Genomic DNA, 21,938 nt, shown 5'->3' on the forward strand with positions numbered 1-21,938 from the left:
GCTTTTGACCGCTCTTCAAGCAGAAACCCTCGCTCCTGAAGCGACGTGTTCCGTATCGGTTTAGTTTTACACCACCAACCGGCAAATCAAGTCCGTTTTATTTGTGTAGCCCAACATCACAAATTACAACTTTGCCTCGAGGGGCTTTACAGCACCACAACATCCTGTCCTTCGACCCTCGCATCGGACAAGCGACGACTCCCTAAAAGAAAACAACCCTTTAACAGGGGGAAGAAACCTCAGGGAGAGCACCAGAGGGGGGCTCTCGCTCCCGAGACGGACGACGCGCAATGGATGTTGTGTTTACACAACTGGATTCAAACATCAGCGCTGTAATGTCCTGTCGAAAGCCTGACGTTTCAGAACGGCACTTGGTGGCAGAACAAGGGTTCAACAGTCTGGCTTTAATAGTGTCTGCTAATACGCCAAAACATGACAGCATATTCACATGTGTGTGCGCATGTGTGTGTGTGTGTGTGTGTGTGTTGGCCTTCTTTGACCAGACCCATGTCAGATCCTCCCTCCTGGACGTCTCCATCAATTGCAAACCTTCTAGACACACACTGCTGCCTGTCTGCAAAGCTGCAAGAGCGCACAAAGACACACCGAACATCACAACACACACACGAAACAGTCACACTTGCAAAGGACGCAGCGTAGGACAAACTGGGCCAACTGGTCATGCTAGGCTAAAGGTCTGGCAAGGTCCACCTCGCTCAGGAAAACCCGCCAAGCACATCTCACAAACAGCTTAGTTTCGTCTAATTTAACGGCTTCTTAAACAACTGCCTTGTTTCCCCACCCGAGTCGTAGCTGGACTGATCAGTTCTTTGCAAACGGAGCTCTGAAGGTGAAGAGCTCAGGATATCTGGTGAACGCCTGTACCTTCCCACCATCGCTGAGCATTAGTCACCACACAGACCTGCCACCGACCGGCCTGTCATGTATCTCAGCCTGACCGGCCACTTCATTATAAGTTATACTATCGGGTGGCACGGTGGCCCATTGGTTAGCGCCGTCGCCTCACAGCAAGAAGGTGCTGCGCTCGAAAACCCGGGGTCATCCCAGGTCGTCCTCTGTGTGGAGTCTGCAGTGGGTTTTCTCCGGGGGTGCTCCGGTTTCCTCCCACCACCAAACAAAGACATGCATGTTAGGGTTAATACTCCTGTCTGTGCCCCTGACCGAGGCAGGGCGAGACGAGCCGGAGTTGGTCCCCGGGGGGGCTGCACGGCGGCGGCCCACTGCTGCTAGCTACACAGCTAGGGTGGGCTCAGTGCAGAGGAAGAATAGCCCTACGGGGATTAATACAAGTTGTTGTTTTTTCCTGCATGACCTCTCTGTGATGGCCCGGTGGCCGGCCCAGGGTGTCTCCAGTGACTGCCGGGATAGGCTCCAGCATCCTCGCCGCGACCCTGAGAGCAGGATAAGCGGCTCGGATAATGGATGGACGGATGGATCAAAATAAAAAAAAAAATAATAAAAAAAAAATGCCGACTATGGCCGGACTCGATGAAGCAGCAATCATTGGCAACGCTGTCTTCGGGAGGGGGGCGGAGTCGGCTTGTGTTCGTCATGTGAATGCGTCTCTGTGTGTGTCGGAAAAACAGTGGTTCGGCCTGGAGTCGCCTTGTCACGAAAGTGGGAGGCGCTTTCCTTCGAGACTGCCGGCCGGAGAGATGCAGTTGGCGAACGCATGCAATACGAGGGTGGGTGTTTGAATTAAAATAGGGATCAATTGGCCACTAAATTGGGAGAAAAAAGGGGAAAATCAGAAATAAATTTAAAAAAAAATAAATAAATAAAAAAAAATGGAAAAATAAACACTCCACGGCACCAGCGGCGGACGTGGCAGTCTTTTAGGTTGCCAGGCTCTAACACCAAAACTGCGCCTTTCCTGCTTTAGCGCGAGCTATTTCACCGGCGTCTCACGCTACGGCGTAACTGGCGCGCTTTAACGAAAAGCAAAAAGTGTCTCTCGGCCAATTCGTCCCCTAAATTTCGACACGGCGCCTGACAGCTGGGGGGGGAAAAACCAAAACCAAAACGTGGGCGGGACTCGGGTTTTTCCCCAACAAGTCGTCTCGCAGGTGGAGTCGGGGTTGAGCGGTAGCGCAGCGTGCGCGCAGTCGAGCGCTGGACATGCACACCGAGACCCCATCTGCTTGTACGCCCGAGAAGGCATCCAGGTGTTTCCCATTACCATTAAAACCAGCATCTGTTTCTCACAGCGGTCACCCAGTTCACCACTCCTGCCAAACCATGAATCGTTGGTGGGATCACTCGTATTTTAAATTAAACCGCCGAATGCTTGTTTTTTCCCCCCGCGGTGCCTCGGTGCGGCGGCGGTGGGCCTGTCAGCGGCGAGAGACTCTTCTTCATCTGCGCCCAACGCTCGGCCGTCGAGGAAGACATTTTTGCACATGTGGCGCCCGTCCGTTCCCCCCCCTCCCCTCCCCTCCCCCCTATCTGGTATCTAATCTAAATATCTCATTCATAAACAGGGAGTAAGAGCGGCGTTTCGGTGGGCCGGCGGCTCACACGAGGCTCACCCCGCTGCCTCCTGATCAAAGCGCTCTGGGCTCGGCCTCGGCCCTCCCGCGTAAACGCCACATAGCCTCCCGCCTTGACGCGGGTTTCCTCCTCCCCCCCCGCTGAAGTGAACGGCGGCGGCGTTGTGTACGGTGTGAATGAAAAGCTGCATGGGTAAGAAACAAAGGAAGAAGCTCTGCTTATGTACTCTTGTGCTGCTGCTGCTGCAGCTGAGCCCCCCCCCCACCTCCCCCCCCACCCCCGCATTTTCCCACAACCTTGTTTTTCACAGTCTCGGCGAACTACACGGCGCCGACGTAAGACAAACGGAGCTTATTTTCTTTGTACCTTTTTTATGACCCCCCCCACCACCCCACCCCCCCCCCCCCATCTTAAGCTCTACCAACGCCCATGGCAGTCATAACAGCACCCACACCGGTGTCTGTCCGTCAACGCCTCACATCAGCCCGTCAATCAAACGACGGGGGGGGGGGGGGGGGGAGTTGACGGAGGGCGGGGTCAGATGCCAACCGAGGTCAACCGACACCGCCGTTCCGGTGACAAAAGTTCTGGTCTTAGTGGGGGGTTCCCCCCGCGTGTCCGCATCAAACACGGGTGGAATAAAATCACAAGTACGTGGAAGACAACTCTTTTAACCGGAGAAATCCCGGTTTTTATTTACCGGCCACCCACCCTTCCTCGTCTCTCTGTTGTGTCGGGTAAACCCGAGTACAACGTGACCGTACACAAACTCAAGTGACACCGCTGCAGAAACGAAGACTTTTCCCCTGCCTCAGCTTCTGCTGCTACACTGCATTCTGACTTCTACGTGGGGACCAACTGGAGCCAGGTAAACCTTCCGTCGCAGGAAATAGGCCGAATCAATTCGATTTCAAACACTGGTAATTCCCTGGGTCTCATTTCCAGAGTAATTCCCAGTGGTGAATGCTTCCCAGAGGGAATCCCTCCAAATCTCCCACGTCTTGCTCACGCGACTCGTCGACGTGTCAGGGAAGGGCAGCCGTGCTTTACGGGGTGCACTGGTCTACCGGGCCACCGGCAGGCTGTAGACCCCGCCCGTCTTTGTTTGACCCCCCCCCCCCCCCGGCCATGAGTCGAGTCCTCAGGGGTTACGCTGGGGGTCTCCACTAACCCCTCCCCCCCCCTCCCCACCAGCGTGGGTTGGGTCCAACGGGGCCGACCCAGTTCGCAGCCTCCAGCGGCTTTCCTTTGCCGGGTCTCCTTACTGAGGCCCTTTTCCCTTCCACACAGCTAGAGAAACATCTGGAAGCTGCATGGAGGAGGGGAGGGGGAGGGGCCGTGTGTCTGTAGGATGTGTACATATATGTATATGTGTGTGTGTGTGTGTGTGTGTGTGTGTGTGTGTGTGTCTAGGGTATGGATATGTGTGTCTGTTTCTGTGTGTTGCTGCTATGAGAAAATGGGAAAACAAGTGAGTGTACAGATGTGTGTGTGTGTGTGTGTGTGTGTGTGTGTGTGTGTAGGGTATGGATATGTGTGTCTGTTTCTGTGTGTTGCTGCTATGAGAAAATGGGAAAACAAGTGAGTGTACAGATGTGTGTGTGTGTGTGTGTGTGTGTGTGTGTGTGTGTGTGTGTGTGTGTGTGTGTGTGTGTGTGTGTGTGTGTGTGGCGTTCCACGAGGCTCTCAGACATTCGAGAGGCCCAGCAGAGGATGGAGAGCAGAGCGGAGCGGAGAGGGAGGATGTTTAGTGAAGCTATTAAAAGACCACAAATTACTGGCTGTGTGAGCACTGCTCTCACCAGCAGGCCCGCTCCGGTCCGGGGGCCTCTTCTTACAAAAATACCAAGGGGTGGGGGGTGGGGAGGGTGGCGGGGGGGGGGTCCATCATTTCCAAAACAGTCGATGCATTCTGGAAAAATGATGGCACCTAAATGATTTCCTGGGTAATTCTACCCCCCCCCTCCCCTCCCCCCTCCCCTCCCCCCCGTACAGAATTACTTAAGTCTGGAGTCATCTGCATACGTTGACACAAACCCACCGAGCTCATTCACTTTTCTGTTCACTCTCGTTTTGTGAGAGCACGCCTCGTTTTCTGTTTTCAGCGTGTCACCGGTTTTTTTTTCTTCTTCTTCTCATTATTATTATTATTGTTGTTGTTGTTGTTTTTGTTGAGAGAACTCGAGAATCGCTGCGAGCGTCAGAAAGTTCAACCAAACCAAAAGGTAAACGCGCGGCACCGTTTTAACACGCAACCAGGTATTTGCAACCCGGGTCCCGGAGCTCAAGTTGTGTAACTGGGGTGACAAGATCCTGCAGGTTCTCCTCGCCGACTCACATAAACTAAAGGCTAGTCAAATGACTGCAGCGATGTGTGCCATTGTTCACTGCAAGCAGCGAACAGGAAATGAAAGTACAGAAAAAAGCCTTTACAGAAGTGGCTGGCGGGGGTTTGTGTTCTCGGTTCGTCTTCACACAGAGAGGCTGTAGCGGAGGGCTGTTCAGGTCTACGGTGCGGCGGCATGTCACGTCTGCTCTGACCCACAACACCTCTGTCACACACGGCACTGCCCTGCAGGATTAATGCTGCAAACCCTCGATGCCACTCTATTCTACTCTGCTGCAACCCTTCCCCTACCTCTGGGGTTTGAGCGAGTGGGAAAGGTGGTTTGACGTGGTGAGCCTCGAAGTCAGCGAGAGGTCACCCAGCCACACCTGACACCACACACGAAGAGAGACACACACACAGACACACACACACACACACGCACCGTCGCACAAAAACGCTACGAGACAGGCAGATGAGCACACAGACACGCTGGAAGGCAGAACAGCACGCTGACAGACAGAGAGATAGAACGGCACGCTACGACGCAGGCAGATGGACAGACAGACGTGCTGTGAGACAGGCAGACGTGCAGTGAGACAGGCAGACGTGCAGTGAGACAGGCAGACATGCAGTGAGACATACAGACAGACAGACATGCAGTGAGACAGCTAGACATACCATGAAACAGACAGACAGACAGACAGACAGACAGACAAGTGGACAGGAAGACAAACATGCAGTGAGACAGACGGACGGAAAGATAGACATGCTGTGAGACAGACAGACGTAGTGAGACACTCAAGACAGGCAGTGAGACAGACAGACATGCAGTCAGACAGACAGACAATTGAACAGGCGGACAGACATGCAGTGAGACATACAGACATGCAGCGAGACAGACAGACAGACATACAGTGAGACAGACAGACATGCAGTGAGACAGACAGACAATTGAACAGGCGGACAGACATGCAGTGAGACAGACAGACATGCAGTGAGACAGACACACGGAAAGACAGACATGCAGTGAGACAGACAGACATGCAGTGAGACAGACACACGGAAAGACAGACATGCAGTGAGACAGACACACGGAAAGACAGACAGACTGTGAGACAGACAGCTAGATGGGCAGATCGACTGACCAGAGAAAGATACGGGGAGGGAGAGGAGGGAGCTGAGAAGGAAAAAGTGAAAGAGATGGTTAAAAACAAATGGGGGAGTGGAAGACAAGACAGGCAGAAAGAAAGAAAGACAGAAAGACAGAAAGAAGCCCTGAGGACGAAAACAGTAGCATGTCTGAAGACACATGGGGGGAGGGGGGCAAGCCGTGGTCTGGGTCACAGAGACGGTCATGGGCTGAACAATGCGGGTCTTGTGAGCGGCGGGCATGGGACCGGGCCCTGCAGCGTTTCTCATCAGCGGCTGGCGGGACGGTCTCGCCTGGCGCTCGCCGGGGAAGCTGCTTTCTCAGCTACATCCGGCTCCGTCACTGCCTCGCCGCCGCACAAAGCTCCCGAAAAAAGCCCGGGTCACCTCTGTGCACGAGGGCCAGCCAGCTGCCCCCTGCGCCGGGCAGCTCCGTTTCATTTCCAGTCAAGCAGCGGCGGCGGCGGCGGCGGCGGCGGCGGCGGCAGCTCTGTTCCCTGGGAGCGGTGAACTCCATCTTCACATGACAGCGGAGGAGGAAAAGGAAGGGGGCCCCTCGGGAGGGGGTGGGGGGCCTCCACAGGAAGTGGGCGAGGGAATGGAAATGTCTTTTTCTCTTTTGACACTGTCTGTGTGTGGTATGTGTGTGTGTGTGTGTGTGTGTGTGTGTGTGTGTGTGGGTGTGCGATTTACCAACCTATTGTTTGAGTATTTTACATTTTCTTGTGTTGTTTACAACTCGTGTGCATTTATCTGCCTAATCATGTCTGTAAGTTTGGAGGTGGGGGGGGGGGCGGGAGTGTGCGAGTAAAGCATGCATATCGTATTCATGTGCATTACTGTGCACGTGTGCGTCTACTTGTGCGCATGTGTGTGTGTGTATGTGTGCATATCTAAGTGGCAGTTCCCCTTTTATTCTGTCTGCTTCGGCCCTGGCGGGTAGTTAGCTCACCGCTAATTGGTGCTATCGGTATAAAGTGGTACTTTTTTTTTTTTTTTTTTTTAAACAAAGGTACAGCCCGCCAATGTGGAAGCTCCTCACCAGCTCGCCGACACCGCACTGACACAAACAAGACCCAATTACCCCCCCATATCCGCCAGTCCTGATCAGCCTCATATCCGTCAAACACTAGGCGGGAGAAAACCGCACGCCTCCCCGACACCTCCGGCGCAACGCGAGAGGACCTGCAGACACGCACGGCGGGGGGGGGGGGGGTCCGAGTGAGCCGAGCTACACAGCCCGGGGTCACGCAGGTTCTTCGCCCTAAAATAACTTGCTCGTAAAACATCTGCGTCCAATCAAAACCGGGGACGGGAAAATAAATAAATAAATGCTGTAACTAAGACGTCGGTGGGGGGGGGGGGCGGCGATCTGTCTCCCTGTTGCAAAAGAGCCCCTCTGATCTCGGAGCGAAGGACTGGTTCAATGAGACGTCCCCCGCAGAACGGGAACACGTTAAGAACCTCGCCAAGGTTGGGGTGGGCCGCCTCGTGCGAGTCCCATTGCCCACCCTCGGGTGGGCAATGGGACTCGCACGAGGCGGCCCACACCCACGATTACACGGCACTGTTGTCTTGCAGAGGACGTTCGCGTTCTCGTCTTGAAGCCGTTTTCTTGGTCGGGGGTCCGTCTGCGACGCAACACGACGGCGCTTTATTGACCGCGCTGTTGACGCGCGTGCGTCCGCTGTAGCGCAGCGGATCCAAACAACCGAACGTCCGCGTCGCCTCGGTACGAGCCCGAGACGTCCTGGGCGACTCTACATCTGCCGGACCTGGCGTCCAGCACTCGAACCGACGACGGCATGAGAGGCCGTTTACTATTACGCGCCTAAATTGTGGGAACGTGTAATAACTGCCAGATGGCATGAACGAGTCCACGGGGGGGGGGGGGGGGGGGCGACACATGGGAGATAATAACTACGCTTGTACTCTGAAACATATCTGGAGAGAGAGAGAGAGAGAGAGAGGTCTTTGATTCCGAGGTGACCGGCCATTTAAACAGAGCCTCCTCCACAAAAACCGGAGCCCATCTTAAAGGAGCATTTCGCAACCGACAACCCGCGCGGCCAGTACACGCTGGCGGCCGAAAACTGTGGCAGCTTCCGGTGCAATTCACTCCGACGGAGAAACCGACGCTGTTCTGCCGAGGGAGCCGTTCTACACCGCCCACGCCCGCGTACCAGAATGCATTGCGTGAGGCTTTCTCGGCAGCGGAGACCGAGAGAACGACCATCCCAGCCAGTCAGCCGCGGCGTCCTCCCGTCAATGGATGGCGCGAGTACGCTGGTCCGCCACAGCGGCCGACGGCCACGCACGCACAACGACGGCGAGGATGTGTAACCCAGCAGAGGCGCCGCCGCCACGATACAGGAACGGAAGTAAGGTTGAAAATCAGCGGAATCTCCCTTTAAAGTACACTGCAGCAGCCTGACAGGGTCGCCATGCGGCAAAGCGTTACCCCCGGCATCCACTATGTGCGTGTGCAGCAAGTGTGTGTGTGTGTGTGTGTGTGTGTGTGTGTGTGTGTGTGTGTGTGTGTGTGTGTGTGTGCTACACTCACCATTGAAGAAGCTTTTGACCTTTAGGTAGCCCACGCTCAAACGCAGGACAGACAGCTTGTCCAGCCGGGCCCTGATGTCGTCCGGGAAGGGCAACAGGCTGGTCAGCTTGTCCAGCTCACTATTCAGCCGGTCCCGGTGGCGTTTGGACGGGTTGGACTTGGTGCCGTCGGGAGCCGGGGCCTTCGGCCTGTGGAGAAAACGAAAAAACAAAAACAAAACCAGGATTGGGGTTAAGATGGAAAGGACAGTACGGCGGCAGGGAGGGGCACCGTCTTCAGCATCCAAAGGAAACAAGACACGTATTCCTAAAACACCTTCAGCGAGTGAGGTTCCCGCTAGTAAGGTGGTGCCCGTCTACCAGCACCGTCGTACGGCTACGTCACGTCCGGCCCACGGGTGTAATGTCCACCAGCAGCGAGGTTTTGCAGGATTTGTGGCGTTTTGTACTTCGGGCAGATTGGGTAATTATTAAAGAGATTTTTACGTCAACGAGTGTGTGTGTGTGTGTGTGTGTGTGTGTGTGTGTGTGTGTGTGTGTGTGTGTGTGTGTGTGTGTGTGTTTGTGAGGAAGAGACAGAAGAGTTGTCAAACACCGACACTGATGGAAACGTGGCATTAGATACAGACACACAACCCGGCAGTAAGAAACGGTGTTGGCAGGGGTCAGAGGTTGTAATGCATTTGTATGTGTGAGTAATATAAGACTGCATGTGTTTGTGTGCACGTGTGTGTGTGTGTGTGTGTAACTGTTTTGAGCGTAGGCTATATTTGTGATGACAGTCTAGAGGCAGCCTTCCTTTCCAGGCCTACCAACATACCAGCCAGTAATAACCGCTGTCTCACTGCCTGGGCAGATACGGGTTTATATTTGGCGGCATGGGCGACGTCCACAGACGTGTGGCGAGGGGCTTGCAGGCGGCGGGGATTTCAGAGACCAGTTTTCCCCCGCGGGAAAACCGTCCTGGGTCTCCAAGTCCGGACCCCTATCAGATACTGTGGTCCGGTGAGAGGCGTGTCTGCAGAGCGACCTGCACGGCTGCTCCGCCTCCCTTGAACTGTGCATACAAGCTCCATCGCCATACTCACTCCATCACCTTTAAAGAGAAAAACTGCACAGCGCCAGCGAGAGGATACGCCCCACCCCGGGACGCCAGATACCCAGAATTCCTCCTTCATCGGTGTCTCCTACATGCGGCGGAGCAAAGCAAATGAAGTGTACCATCAACACAGGGGCCCCAGGCGGCCTTTCATCCCCCAGGGGACGCTCTCCACAGAACAAACAACCTCCTCCAGCTACTGTTGTCACAGCAACGAGGTCACTTACATGACGTCACCTGTTTCCCAAGCCTTGTTGCTTTGGTATATTTGTGTGTGTGTGTGTGTGTGTGTGTGTGTGTGTGTGTGTGTGTGTGTGTGTGTGTGTGTGTAATCTGGAGACCCCCTGACACCGAAACTGTCTGCAACCCTCTCGGTGTTTGGTCACATGAGAGCACCACAACAGACCTTTTTGGTGATATCTGCAGCGACAAAAAGCACTCGACTGCTCTGAGGATCCCACAGAAGGGTTATATTCATCATTTCTAGCACAGATATCAACACACACACGTACACAACACACACACACACACACACCCATTATGGAAGACAATTTAGCTTACACTCGTACCGTGAACATTTACATGTTTCTACCTCTTAAACACAGAATAACATATGGACTCACACAACAATAGCTTTGCTTTAGAAATGTGCAACAAACACACACACACACACACACACACACACACAATGATCGTTCATGTTTCTAGGTTGTGCGCTCACACCGTCTTTCTGAAAATGGCGTCTGTAAAGCAACACTTTCCACCGGCGGCCCGGCCGGCAGCCTCTCTCATCTGGAACTCAAACCAGACGTTCGCAGCACAGCCAGGCCCCCCCGAAGAAAGTTGTGAAGTTGTGTAATCCCTCAAGCGGCCCCGGGGGACGGATGTAAGTCTGCCATCGCCTTTTGTTAACACGGCGGTCGGCCTCTCGGGGGTAAGGTGAAGTTCGGCTCTCGCCGCAGCGTGCGCAGCCCCGTTTTTCAGGCCACGCTGGTGTTTCTCAGCACCGCCCTGCTCCACGTTCACACGGCGCCACCCGTCAACACCTGTACGACCACAGTCACCCACTGGGAGACACCCAGTATAATCATAGCCATCTACTGTCAGCCAGTGGGAGTTTGAAGGGTTCAGTAAACATCCACTTCTAGTCCTGTGGTCTCCTGCAATGTGCCAAAGGAGCCCGGTGTTTTTTATTCCGACCAAAACCGCCATCATCATCATCATCATCATCATCATCATCAAGATGCTCTACACAACCCAAATGAATACAATCCACTGACAAAATAACACATCTGAGAGTCTTTATGCATGCTCAATAACCCAGGTGAGGTCTGGGTGGAGTAGCGGTCTATTCCGCTGCCTACAAACACGAGGATCGCTGGTTCGAATCCCCGCGTTACCTCCGGCTTGGCCAGGCGTCCCTACAGACACAACTGGCCGTGTCTGCGGGTGGGAAGCCGGATGTGGGTATGTGTCCTGGTCGCTGCACTAGCGCCTCCTCTGGTTGGTTGGGGCACCTGTTCGGGGGGGAACTGGGGGGGAATAGCGTGACCCTCCCACGCGCTACGTTCCCCCCTGGCGAAACTCCTCGCTGTCCGGTGAAAAGAAGCGGCTGGCGACTCCACATGTGGTGGTCTGCAGAGGGGGTGGAGCAGAGACCGGGATGGCTCGGAAAATAGGGTAATTGGTCAAGCACAATCAGGGAGAAAAAGAGGGGTGGGGGGGGAGCCAAAAAAAAAAAAAGTCCAGGTAAGAAAAACCATAAAAGGTTGAATCGGCTCGTCTGGACCCGCTGCGTTTTAGCTACAAGCCCGTCTCGCTGCGACTGGCTCCCATGTGACGGCTAACGGAGGGCTTGTTTCTTGTCAAAGAGCACGCGTCCAAATAGGATTCAGATGGCAGACGGTAAATGCCCGCCGACAGCTGGGTCAGCAAAGGCCGACTAAAGTTCGGTCAGTCTGCGTGCACTGAATCTGAATCGGCATCTGCATCTGATCGCTAATGAGAATCGGTCTTGTTTGCCAAGGGCTGGCATACCTGGAGAATCTGGCTAGTTAAGGTCCTCACATGGGACACTTAAACACAACACAAAATTACAAGGATAATAAATCTGTAGTGTGTGCGTACCAGGGTTTTTCTGTCCTAATAGGGACCAAATGTCCCCATTAGGGTAGAAAAACCTGAAACCACCTACATTGTGGGGACATTTTATTGGTCTGCATGGGGAAAAGGGTGTATTTTAGGGTTAGGACTCGGGTTTAGGGTTAAGGTTAGAATTTGGATTAGGTTAAAGTTAGGGTAAGGTTAGGCATGTAGTTATGATAGCTAAGGTTAGGGTTAAGAGCTAAGGAATGAATGTAGTTAATGAGGGGTCCCCACAAGTATAGCGTGACATGGTATGCGTGTGTGTGTGTGTGTGTGTGTAGGCCTGCAAACTCTACAGTAGTGAAAAAGGTCACAATATCCATCTATCCATTATCCGACCGCTTATCCTGCTCTCAGGGTCGTGGGGATGCTGGAGCCTATCCCAGCAGTCATTGGGCGGCATGCGGGGGGACACCCTGGACAGGCCGCCAGGCCATCACACAGGGTTCACACACACACACAAACACACACACAGGGACAATTTAGTACGGCTAATTCACCCGACCTACATGTCAGGGAGAACATGCAAACTCCACACAGAGGACGACCCAGGACGATCCCCAAAGTTGGACTACCCCGGGGCTCGAACCCAGAACCTTCTTGTTGTGAGGCAACAGCGCTAACCACTGCGTCACCATGCATTATTATTATTATTATTATTGAATTGTAAGTACTGAGGCATTCGTGTGTTTCTTGCTGCCGGGTAGCTTGTGAATTTCTCCCAGGGACCAATAAAGCCTTACTGATATAATAATAAAATAACTGATTCATTGATTATATTTTGTATTGTTAATCTGAATCTGCAAAGTAACTAGTAACTACAGGTTACCAGTAAAAAATACAATATTTGTCTTTGAGATGTAGTGGAGTAGAAGTATAAACTAGCAGAAAATAAAAATACTCAAGTAAAGTACAAGTACCTCAAATTTGTATTTAGGTACAGCACTTGAGTAAGTGTACTTAGTTCCTTTCCACCAGTTACTTTCCAGTAAGCGAGCCGACAAACGTCATGAAGTTAGCTAATGCTAGTTTAGCTGACATTACATGTGATACCAGGAAGGTAGCTTTAAACACTCAACGTGACTTACGTTGTTGCACTGTTCTGTGAGGCAGTGTAACTATTCCGTTATCGGCCCTTTATTTGCCCAGGCTGCGGGTAATCAAACTAACTCACGGCTAACTTTCTCATGCCATGGACAATCGCTCTCGCATAATCCACTTTCGCCTGAGCAAATAAAGTGTCCCACTGTAGCTCCCTAACACGGTAAATCCAGACATGACGATGGTAACGATGCACGTTAGCGTTCGCTACGAAGATGGAAGCTTACCTAAAGTTTTGGTTGACACTCTGCCAGCATTATTTCCCCCCCCCCACCACATTTCATGAAGACTGCCCCCTAGATTTGCCCTACTCTGCATCTGATTGGCTAGTACTCGTTGCCTCCCGTTGGGTTAGGGTTAGCCAATCAGAGGCAGTGTAGGGGTGGGTCTTCATGAAAAGTGGGTGGGGGGGGTGGGGGGAACGCCATTCACCAAGGGTCCCGCCGCCACGTAGCAGATGAGCTCAGCCTTCTGTAACCAGGTTAAAATTAATGTTTTTATTTTATTGTGTTTGAGTATGAAATATCACCAAATCCTGTCTGTGTGCTGTTATTTGTGTTTACTACATTTTATTTTATGTCATTATTTACTTTTATGTGTTTTACAACGACCGTCATATACGTGTACTGTCGCTTTAAGAGAGAGGTCTTGTGGGTACACGGAAGAGGGAACGCGGGAGAGGCCATTTTGTTTTGTGGGAGGAGTCTCAAGCAGCAATCGAGCCGAGCCACACGTGTTTCTTACCCTAGGACAGTTTTTTTTGCTGGTTGAGGAGAACGTAACTTTGAGTATCCCTGTAAGAAGATACTGCAAGCTGTGGGATAAAATACTTGTTTATCGTTTCTTACATCGGAGTCCCGTGGACGGTTTCTCCTTCTAACGCACACGAGTGAAGTCCGGGTAGTGGTTGAACTTCGACCCCCACGTCCGTAAGAAACACCGCTCCCGCTGGAGGACTGGACGTTTGTCGAAGAGTTTGAAACCAAAATAAATGGCAAGGTGGGCCAAATAGAGTCCTGTGTGTCCCCCCCTCCTTCTTTGATCATGATGACGATGATGATGATGAGAAACTGAGGGCCCCCACAACACCTGGGACCCCACCGAAAATAGAACACAACGCAGAGCTACTGATGAGAGTGACGGGCGTGCAGCAGGCTGACCAGCATAGAATAGCATAGGACTGCCCCCGTTACACTTCCCACTGGCCCATAGAAACACCACAGAAACTACTGAAACTACACTCTTGACCGGACGATCCAATAACGTTGATGCTAGCCTGGGTTGATAGGAAGGACAATCTCATAGCAAAGATGCACAATCCCAGTCATTCTCTCCTCACTCACTCAGCAGCGCCCCCCCCACCCCCTCCCATTTTTAAAAAAACTCTCCGGAGCTACATGGTTCACATGAGCGACCTGGTTGACACTAAAAATGGTGATTGTTACCAAAAGGGGACGAGTTTGCAGGTGTGTGTGTCACTGGCATAGCCAGGGGGTTGGATTTCCTGTTGACCCCCCTCCCCCGCCCCACCCCAAAATATCAAGAAACAAGTTCACCTTAACAAGTCTCCTATTTGTGAGTCCTAGATTTGTATTAAAATAAAACAAATACTCGAGTCACTCTTGTTTAGAAGAGCTATAATCTGTTGCACGTTGATGATAGAAATAATTTTCACCCCCCCCCCCCGAAAGAAATGAATTCCTGGCTATGAGTGTGTGTGTGCATGCATGTGTGATTGCTGCTGAACAAGCTCTTTGGCTCTGACCCTTGACCTCTTCGCTGGTACTTTCTTGTGTCTGTGATAAAGGAAGTAAACTTGTTTTCTTACTGTAGTGCTCACAGCTAAACCCTAAGCTTCATAAAATGTGTCTGCAGGTACGGTAAGCATTTGTGCAAGTAAACGTGCACACTTGGGGCGCTGTGCACTGAACAGCGGAGCGCGGTCTAGACATTCACCCCGATAACCTTCTCATAAAACATCTGCTTTTAATAACAGGCAGAACCAAGCCGAGCCGAAAGCGGGGCGAGATGGAGCGGCGAGATATCTCTCCCCTGCATTCCTACCCGCCGTCCCCGACGCCCCCTCACATTCCCTGCCGAAGAACAATAGAAGCGTAGTATTTTTTCTATTTGTTTTTTTTTCCCTACCCTTTATCAACTGAATCTGTTGGGGCAGAAGGGGCGATCTCTCCGCACCGAGAGCTCCTCTGCCTTCACAAAGGCACTTTGTCTCACCGGGCGACGACACCTCTTTAAACAAAGGAAACGCGATACTGTTTTGGCGCTCGCTCCTCCTCTGTGGAGAGACTGTTGGGAGTTACGGCGGAGGTTATCGGCCTCAAATAAGGGCACCTCCGCTCCTGGGAAAGGAATCCGCAGGAGGAACACTATAGCCGTGCACGACTCCACACGGTGAGCCAGCGCCGCACAATACTGTCTATGGAGACATAGCTATGATCTGGATACTGTCGTCACGGTTACTATCAGCTGTTAATGTCTATTATATGAGGGAAAGCCGACTTTAACGCACTTCCGGAAACTTGTATTAACGTAGTCTTCATGCACATATATATATATCATTCATCATACGAGGGACGAAGAGAGGCAAGAGTCATAGCTGCTCCCTTTGGTTATAATGCATCGAGGGACACCTAGTGCAGCGCCCCCTGCTGGGCTGGCGGAGGGTGCTGTGGATGTGACATCACGGCCCTGTGTGGGGGGGTTAAACATTAACACTGTGGTCCAGGGACCTCATCGTGAGTCCCCCTGGGCTCTTCTTTAAAATCCAAATGCCTTATCGGCATCTTGAACGTCTTCAGTTACACCGGGAGTCATGACGCCAAGGAGATGCGTCAACGCTGACCGTGTGCCAGTACTGCTAAAAGTACTGCTAAAAGTACTACGTGTTATGTTTGCACGGAGGTAAATGTGGATATCACAAGGAAGTCAAGGAACCTGATTAAAATCCTCCACTAGAAGAAACCGTGATATTAATTTTTCAGTCTGATCTTAACTGCGGGAAGGTCGTCATTAGTTTATGGGTACAAGCTGTAATATTTCAGCTTTCGCCAACCACAGTATAACCCACGAGTACGGTAATATGACGAGGGAATACCTTCATATCTATTCCGTTACCTGCCAACGCGGAGATCCCCGGTTCGAATCCTCGCGTTACCTCCGGCTTGGTCGGGCGTCCCTATAGACACAATTGGCCGTGTCTGCGGGTGGGAAGTCGGATGTGGGTATGTGCCCTGGTTGCTGCACTAGCGCCTCCTCTGGTCGGTTGGGGTGCCTGTTCAGTGGGGGGGAACTGGGGGGAATAGCTGGATCCTCCCACGCGCTACGTGCCCCCGGTGAAACGCCTCAATGTCAGGTGAAAGGAAGCGGCTGGTGACTCCACATGTATGGGAGGAGGCATGTGGTAGTCTGCGGCAGAGGGGTGGAGCAGAGACCGGGACGGCTCGGGAGAGTGGGGTAATCTTAATATGACTAGTAAATACTATGACTAGTTAATACAACAGTATGACCGGTAAACATGTCACTTGTAAATACCATAGTCTGACTGGTATTTACCAAAATATGACTCGTAAGTTCGATAGCCCTCGTAAATACGGTAGGTACCATGACCAGTATGCTATATGTCAGTAGGGGTCGCTGAGTGGTACTGGTTAAAACAATGAAATGACTCACAGCCTCCGTTCCCATCTTTTTATACACAAGCTGTGTATCCAGTACCTTTCCATTTGAACTGGTCTTGTGTGTTTACGCTTGTTGCCGTTGTGCACATCGCTGAACGGCAGATGTTGGGGGTCACGCAGAAACTACAAGTAGCCCTTCTGAGGAAAGAGCAGCCATAACATACCTTCTGTCCTTTAATATACGATTCGACAGGCATACCCGTGCTCACTCCAGCCCGTCTATGTCCATCGTCCTATGATACGGGTGGATTTGTGTGTGGGGGTGGGGGGCGGGGGGCGGGGGGCGGGGGGTGAACGCTCTAATCTCCCATCAGAATGAAGGTGCTATATCAAGGCCAAACATGCCCTGACCAAGACATTCGGTCCTCTCACTTTCAATCTGCAAGCACTGAAAATGGACTCCAGGAGTGAAATATGGACACCTCTTGCGAAGACAGGGTGTTGAAAACCGTCCTTGCCGATTGACATGTGAGGTGTGTTGCCATGGCAACCCATGGGTTAGCGCAGGACCATCCTGAAGGGAATCCTTTGTCACTTTCATGTTTTCCTTTCTGTCTCTGCCTCTCTGTCTGCCTGTCTGTCTGTCTGTCTGTCTGTCTGTCTGTCTGTCTGTCTGTCTGTCTGTCTGTCTGTCTGTCTGCCTCTCTGCCTGTCTGTCTGTCTGTCTGTCTGTCTGTCTGTCTGCCTCTCTGTCTGTCTGTCTGTCTGTCTGTCTGTCTGTCTGTCTGTCTGTCTGCCTCTCTGTCTGTCTGTCTGCCTGCCTCTCTGCCTGTCTGTCTGTCTGTCTGTCTGTCTGTCTGTCTGTCTGTCTGTCTGTCTGTCTGTCTGTCTGTCTGCCTGCCTCTCTGCCTGTCTGTCTGTCTGTCTGTCTGTCTGTCTGTCTGTCTGTCTGTCTGCCTCTCTGTCTGTCTGTCTGTCTGTCTGTCTGTCTGTCTGTCTGTCTGTCTGTCTGTCTGTCTGTCTGTCTGTCTGCCTCTCTGCCTCTCTGTCTGTCTGTCTGTCTGTCTGTCTAGCGGGGTGTCTGTCTGTCTGTCTAGCGGGGTGTCTGTCTGTCTGTCTAGCGGGGTGTCTGTCTGCTTTCACGGGTTATCTGCCGGAGAGCGTATTTGCCTGTCACTTTCGCTCTCTCTCCTGCGGTTTCGCTGGTGGCTCTGGCGCCCTGTGAAGGAGCTGATAAGTGAACAAAGTGCACTTGAGTACACAGGGCGACGCCGCATTACACAATGAGACAAAACGTGTGCGATCTTTTCTCGCGCCTCGAGGCCGGGGGCAAGTCTGGGGGTCTGCAAAGCATCACCGACGCGAGGGGCCCGCCCGCGTGACCGTAGCCTCGCGGAATCTCGGACACGCTTCCGAAATCTCAGCAAGCGCGCCCGCCGCATCCACGCTGCACAACAGAGGGGCCAAAGGAGGCGAGACTCTTTAACAGCCACAAAGCAGGGCGGGAGATAAATCAGCAACACGTAGAGCAGTGTTTCCCAAACCAGTCCTCGAGGACCCCCCCCCCCCCTATCCTGCAGATTTTCATTGTAACCCTGCACAGGTGGCCCTGCTTGTACTTACTCAACCAGTCATCTCATAGCACTTAATTATGCAAGGTGTGCAAAATCTGAGATTCGTTGCTGATTGGTTGAATAACTACAAACAGGCACCTATTCAGGGTTGCAAAGAAAATCTGCAGGATAGGGGGGGGGTCCTCGAGGACCGGGTGGAGAAACACTGACGTAGAGCACAACGAGAAGTGGTGGTGCGCCGGCCCTCAGTCTCGCTGTGTCGTTCCCCTTGTTTCTGTTTCCAGAGTCCTCCGGAGTTCCGGCCTGACGGGGTTTAGTAAACGGGACATGGGGGCGCTACGTGCAAGTTTGCAGGGAAACAGCGACATGTACGTCAGCGTCAACACATCACACATGTTCCCAGACACCCGGACGTTTCATCACAAATCCAACTTTAGTTTGTGGGGCGAGTGTCCGTGTCCCGGGCAGAGGACCCAGCTAGTAGCAGGTAACGGTGTGGTCACAAACGGGAGGGGGGGGGGGGGGACATGGACAAGTGACGGCCTCCACGGCTGTGCCGTGTTTACGTACTGTCACAAGTTCGCCATAAAGTTGCACAGACAGCGGCTGTAGCTGTAGGCACAACTTCACAGCGCCATAATCAACTCAATGAACTTAAACCTAATTAGCATGTCATAAGATTTTATTGCCGTGGCCAACGATTTAAATTCAATACTCGCAATTGTTTTAAGTTCCTCCTGTGTGTGTGTGGGTGTGTGTGTGTGTGTGTGTGTGTGTGTGTGTGTGTGTGTTTTATGTGGTTGTAAAACTTGTACTTTTATGGATTCACTGTTGAACAAATATAGATAAATATAAAGTGACGTGTCACTTCCAGGCAAGGGTGAAACAATGTCCCCAGCTTCGACTCTTTCTTTCTAGACCCCCCCCCCTCGCGCTCTCTCTCTCTCTCTCACACACACACACACACACACACACAAACACACACACACACACACTATGGTGAAGACATGAGCCTCAAATATCTGCGAATATAATCTAAAAAAAAACCCTTCATAGATGAGTGATTTCCACCGTAACGGCAAACTTATGTCCTAACTTCGCGTGACACGGAGCTATGTTAATTTGAGGTGGAAAAAAAAAACAAAAAACAAGAAAAGACCCAAAAAAAAAAGTGTGTTCTGGCTCGGAGAGAAGAAGAATGGGGGGGGGGGAAATCGTCTCCGATTACACCCCCCCCCACCCACCCGCCCCCCCTCCCCTCCCCCCTCCATCTCCCCCTCCTTCGCCGAATCATCGCGTGAGAGCGCCGCTCGTCCGCAACTTGATTATGATTAATGCACGAGCCGTGTTCCTGTGCTCCTGAGCAAGGCACCCACACACACACACACACACAGCCAAACTTGTACGGTGCAAACAACCCCCCCAAACCCCCCCCCCAAAAAATGCATCGTAAACGTTCGTAATAAATGCATTAAAAAGTCTTTCCTGTGCAGTTTTACGAACCACCAAAGCATAATAATAATCATAATAATAATAATAATTATTCTTATTCTTATTAAAGGAAACGCATAAGCGCGCTGCAAGAAGTAAACTCGCCGCCGCCCGCGCCCGAGCGCATGACGCCTCCGCCTTGCTCCAGAGAGTCGCTGTCGTAAATTACCTTCCGCATTACTCGCTTAAAAGGGCTTTTTACGTGCAAAATAAGCCCGGCTTTCCGTCGCGCTTTTGGGGAAACGAACAAACGCTGACGTCGGGGACACGGAGCGGGGTTTAATAATTGGGACCTTGAAGGGGAAAAAGCGCACGTAGACCGACCGGTTTAGTAACCAAAGCCCTGACATCGGGCTGCCGTGGGCTCGCGCCACCAGGGTGACATAACACGGGCACAAATGGCTGGCGCGCGCGGACCTTCGCGCACAGAAAGTGTCAATCTCGCCTTCGGACGCCACGGGGGCACATTACACCGCTGACCTGCGCAGAGGCCCTACGGTACGGGCTACCTATGGGCTACTTATGGGCTACCTATGGGCTACTTATGGGCTACCTATGGGCTACCTATGGGCTACCTATGGGCTGCCTATGGACTACTTATGGGCTACCTATGGGCTACTTATGGGCTACCTATGGGCTACTTATGGGCTACCTATGGGCTACTTATGGGCTACTTATGGGCTCCATTGAGATGATAAACAGGCGTCCGTCACCATTAGCGATATGCGCTGCGAGTCCACACGCCTCGCAGCGGGCGGTACCAGACGGCAGAGCGGGACCGTGTGGGTTAACTTACACTTTCTGGACCGGCTTCTTCCGTTTCTTCGCTGCGTAGAGCGCCACATTCCCCAACATCGTCAAGTCGAAAGCGAGTTTAAAGTCTTGACGGCGAGTTCGGTCCTTCGTCGGGTCTCGCTCCTCTCGGCCGTCCAAGCGCACTCGGGAAGCACGACGCGCACCCCGAAGACACAACGTTCACGGGGCAAAGAGGAAACTTTGAAGGTTGTTAAAAAAGAAAAACCCTCCGCAAATCCCGGTTTGGTCGGCCGACGGGACGCCGCCGTGCCGTGTGCCTCGGGACGAGAGCTCGGTGTCCACACGTCGTTGCGACGCGACTGAAAGTTCTCCTAAGTTCTCCTATTCCCCATGCCGGCGGCGGAAACGCGGCGGCCGTATTGACTTCAACGAAAAGTTAAAAAAAAAGAAAACGACGAAAGAAACCAAACCGCCTCGCGGCTCTTTATGTACAAACTCCTCCTGTCCGTCACGACGACTCCGGATACATTCCAGTTGTGATTCGACGGAGCTGCCGTACGTCGCGCGGGCGGCGTGTGCGCGCGGGCGGCGTGCGCAACGGGAGAAAGCTTATTTAAGGTGGTACCGAGGCCGAGCGAGCGAGCCGCCGAACAGGACGGAGAGCCACATTTACTGTGCTTTAGCCCACTGCTGACAACTTGTTCCCCTCGTTTTCAAAACTCCCCCCACCCCCCCCCTTTTTTTTTTATTTTTTAAGATTGATCCTGAGTGCAAAACTGCTATTCACGGGGATTCAGTTGTATGAAAAAACGTCGTAATAAAGTAATTCGAAAAACGTCCAAATATTGCGCCATTTTTTGCATTTTTCATATTTTATTAAAAACGAGTTCAGCGTTTGAGTATAGGGACGTTGGTCATACATACATACATACATACATACACACACACACACACACACGCACGCACGCACGCACGCACGCACGCACACATACATACATACATACATACATACATACATACATACATACATACATACATACATACATACATACATACATACATACACACACACATGCATGCATACACACATACATACATTCATACATACGTACATACACATACATACATACATACATACATACATACATACATACATACATGCATGCATGCATGCATGCATGCATGCATACATACAGACATGCATGCATAATAATAATAATAATAATAATAATAATAAATCAATCTTATATAGCGCTTTTCTAATACTCAAAGTCGCTTTACAATAAAAGGGGTGAAACAAGACGACAGATACATACATAATACATGCATACACATACACACATACACACACATGTATACACACATACATACACACATGCACACATACATACATACATACATACATACATACATACATACATACATACATACATACATACATACATACATACATACACACATGCACACATACATACACACACATACATACATACATACATGCATACACACATGCATACACACATGCATACACACACACATACATACATACATACATACATACATACATACATACATACATACAT

General features: G+C 51.8%; 1 protein-coding gene across 1 annotated transcript in view; it reads right to left on the reverse strand.

Annotated features, from left to right (window-relative positions):
• ahr2 (aryl hydrocarbon receptor 2) overlaps positions 1-20,995 on the reverse strand; it is a 64,715-nt gene extending 43,720 nt beyond the window's left edge. The window contains exons 1-2 of the mRNA XM_056300958.1: positions 20,396-20,995; positions 8,553-8,740 (exon numbers count right to left, since the gene is read on the reverse strand). Coding sequence (XP_056156933.1) covers positions 8,553-8,740; positions 20,396-20,454 — 247 coding nt within the window. The 5' untranslated portion in view covers positions 20,455-20,995. The remainder of the gene's footprint in view (positions 1-8,552; positions 8,741-20,395) is intronic.
• Between the last annotated feature and the right edge of the window lie 943 nt (positions 20,996-21,938).

This window comes from Lampris incognitus, chromosome 21 (assembly GCF_029633865.1).
Source record: "Lampris incognitus isolate fLamInc1 chromosome 21, fLamInc1.hap2, whole genome shotgun sequence".
In the NCBI taxonomy this organism is placed as follows: Eukaryota; Metazoa; Chordata; class Actinopteri; order Lampriformes; family Lampridae; genus Lampris; species Lampris incognitus.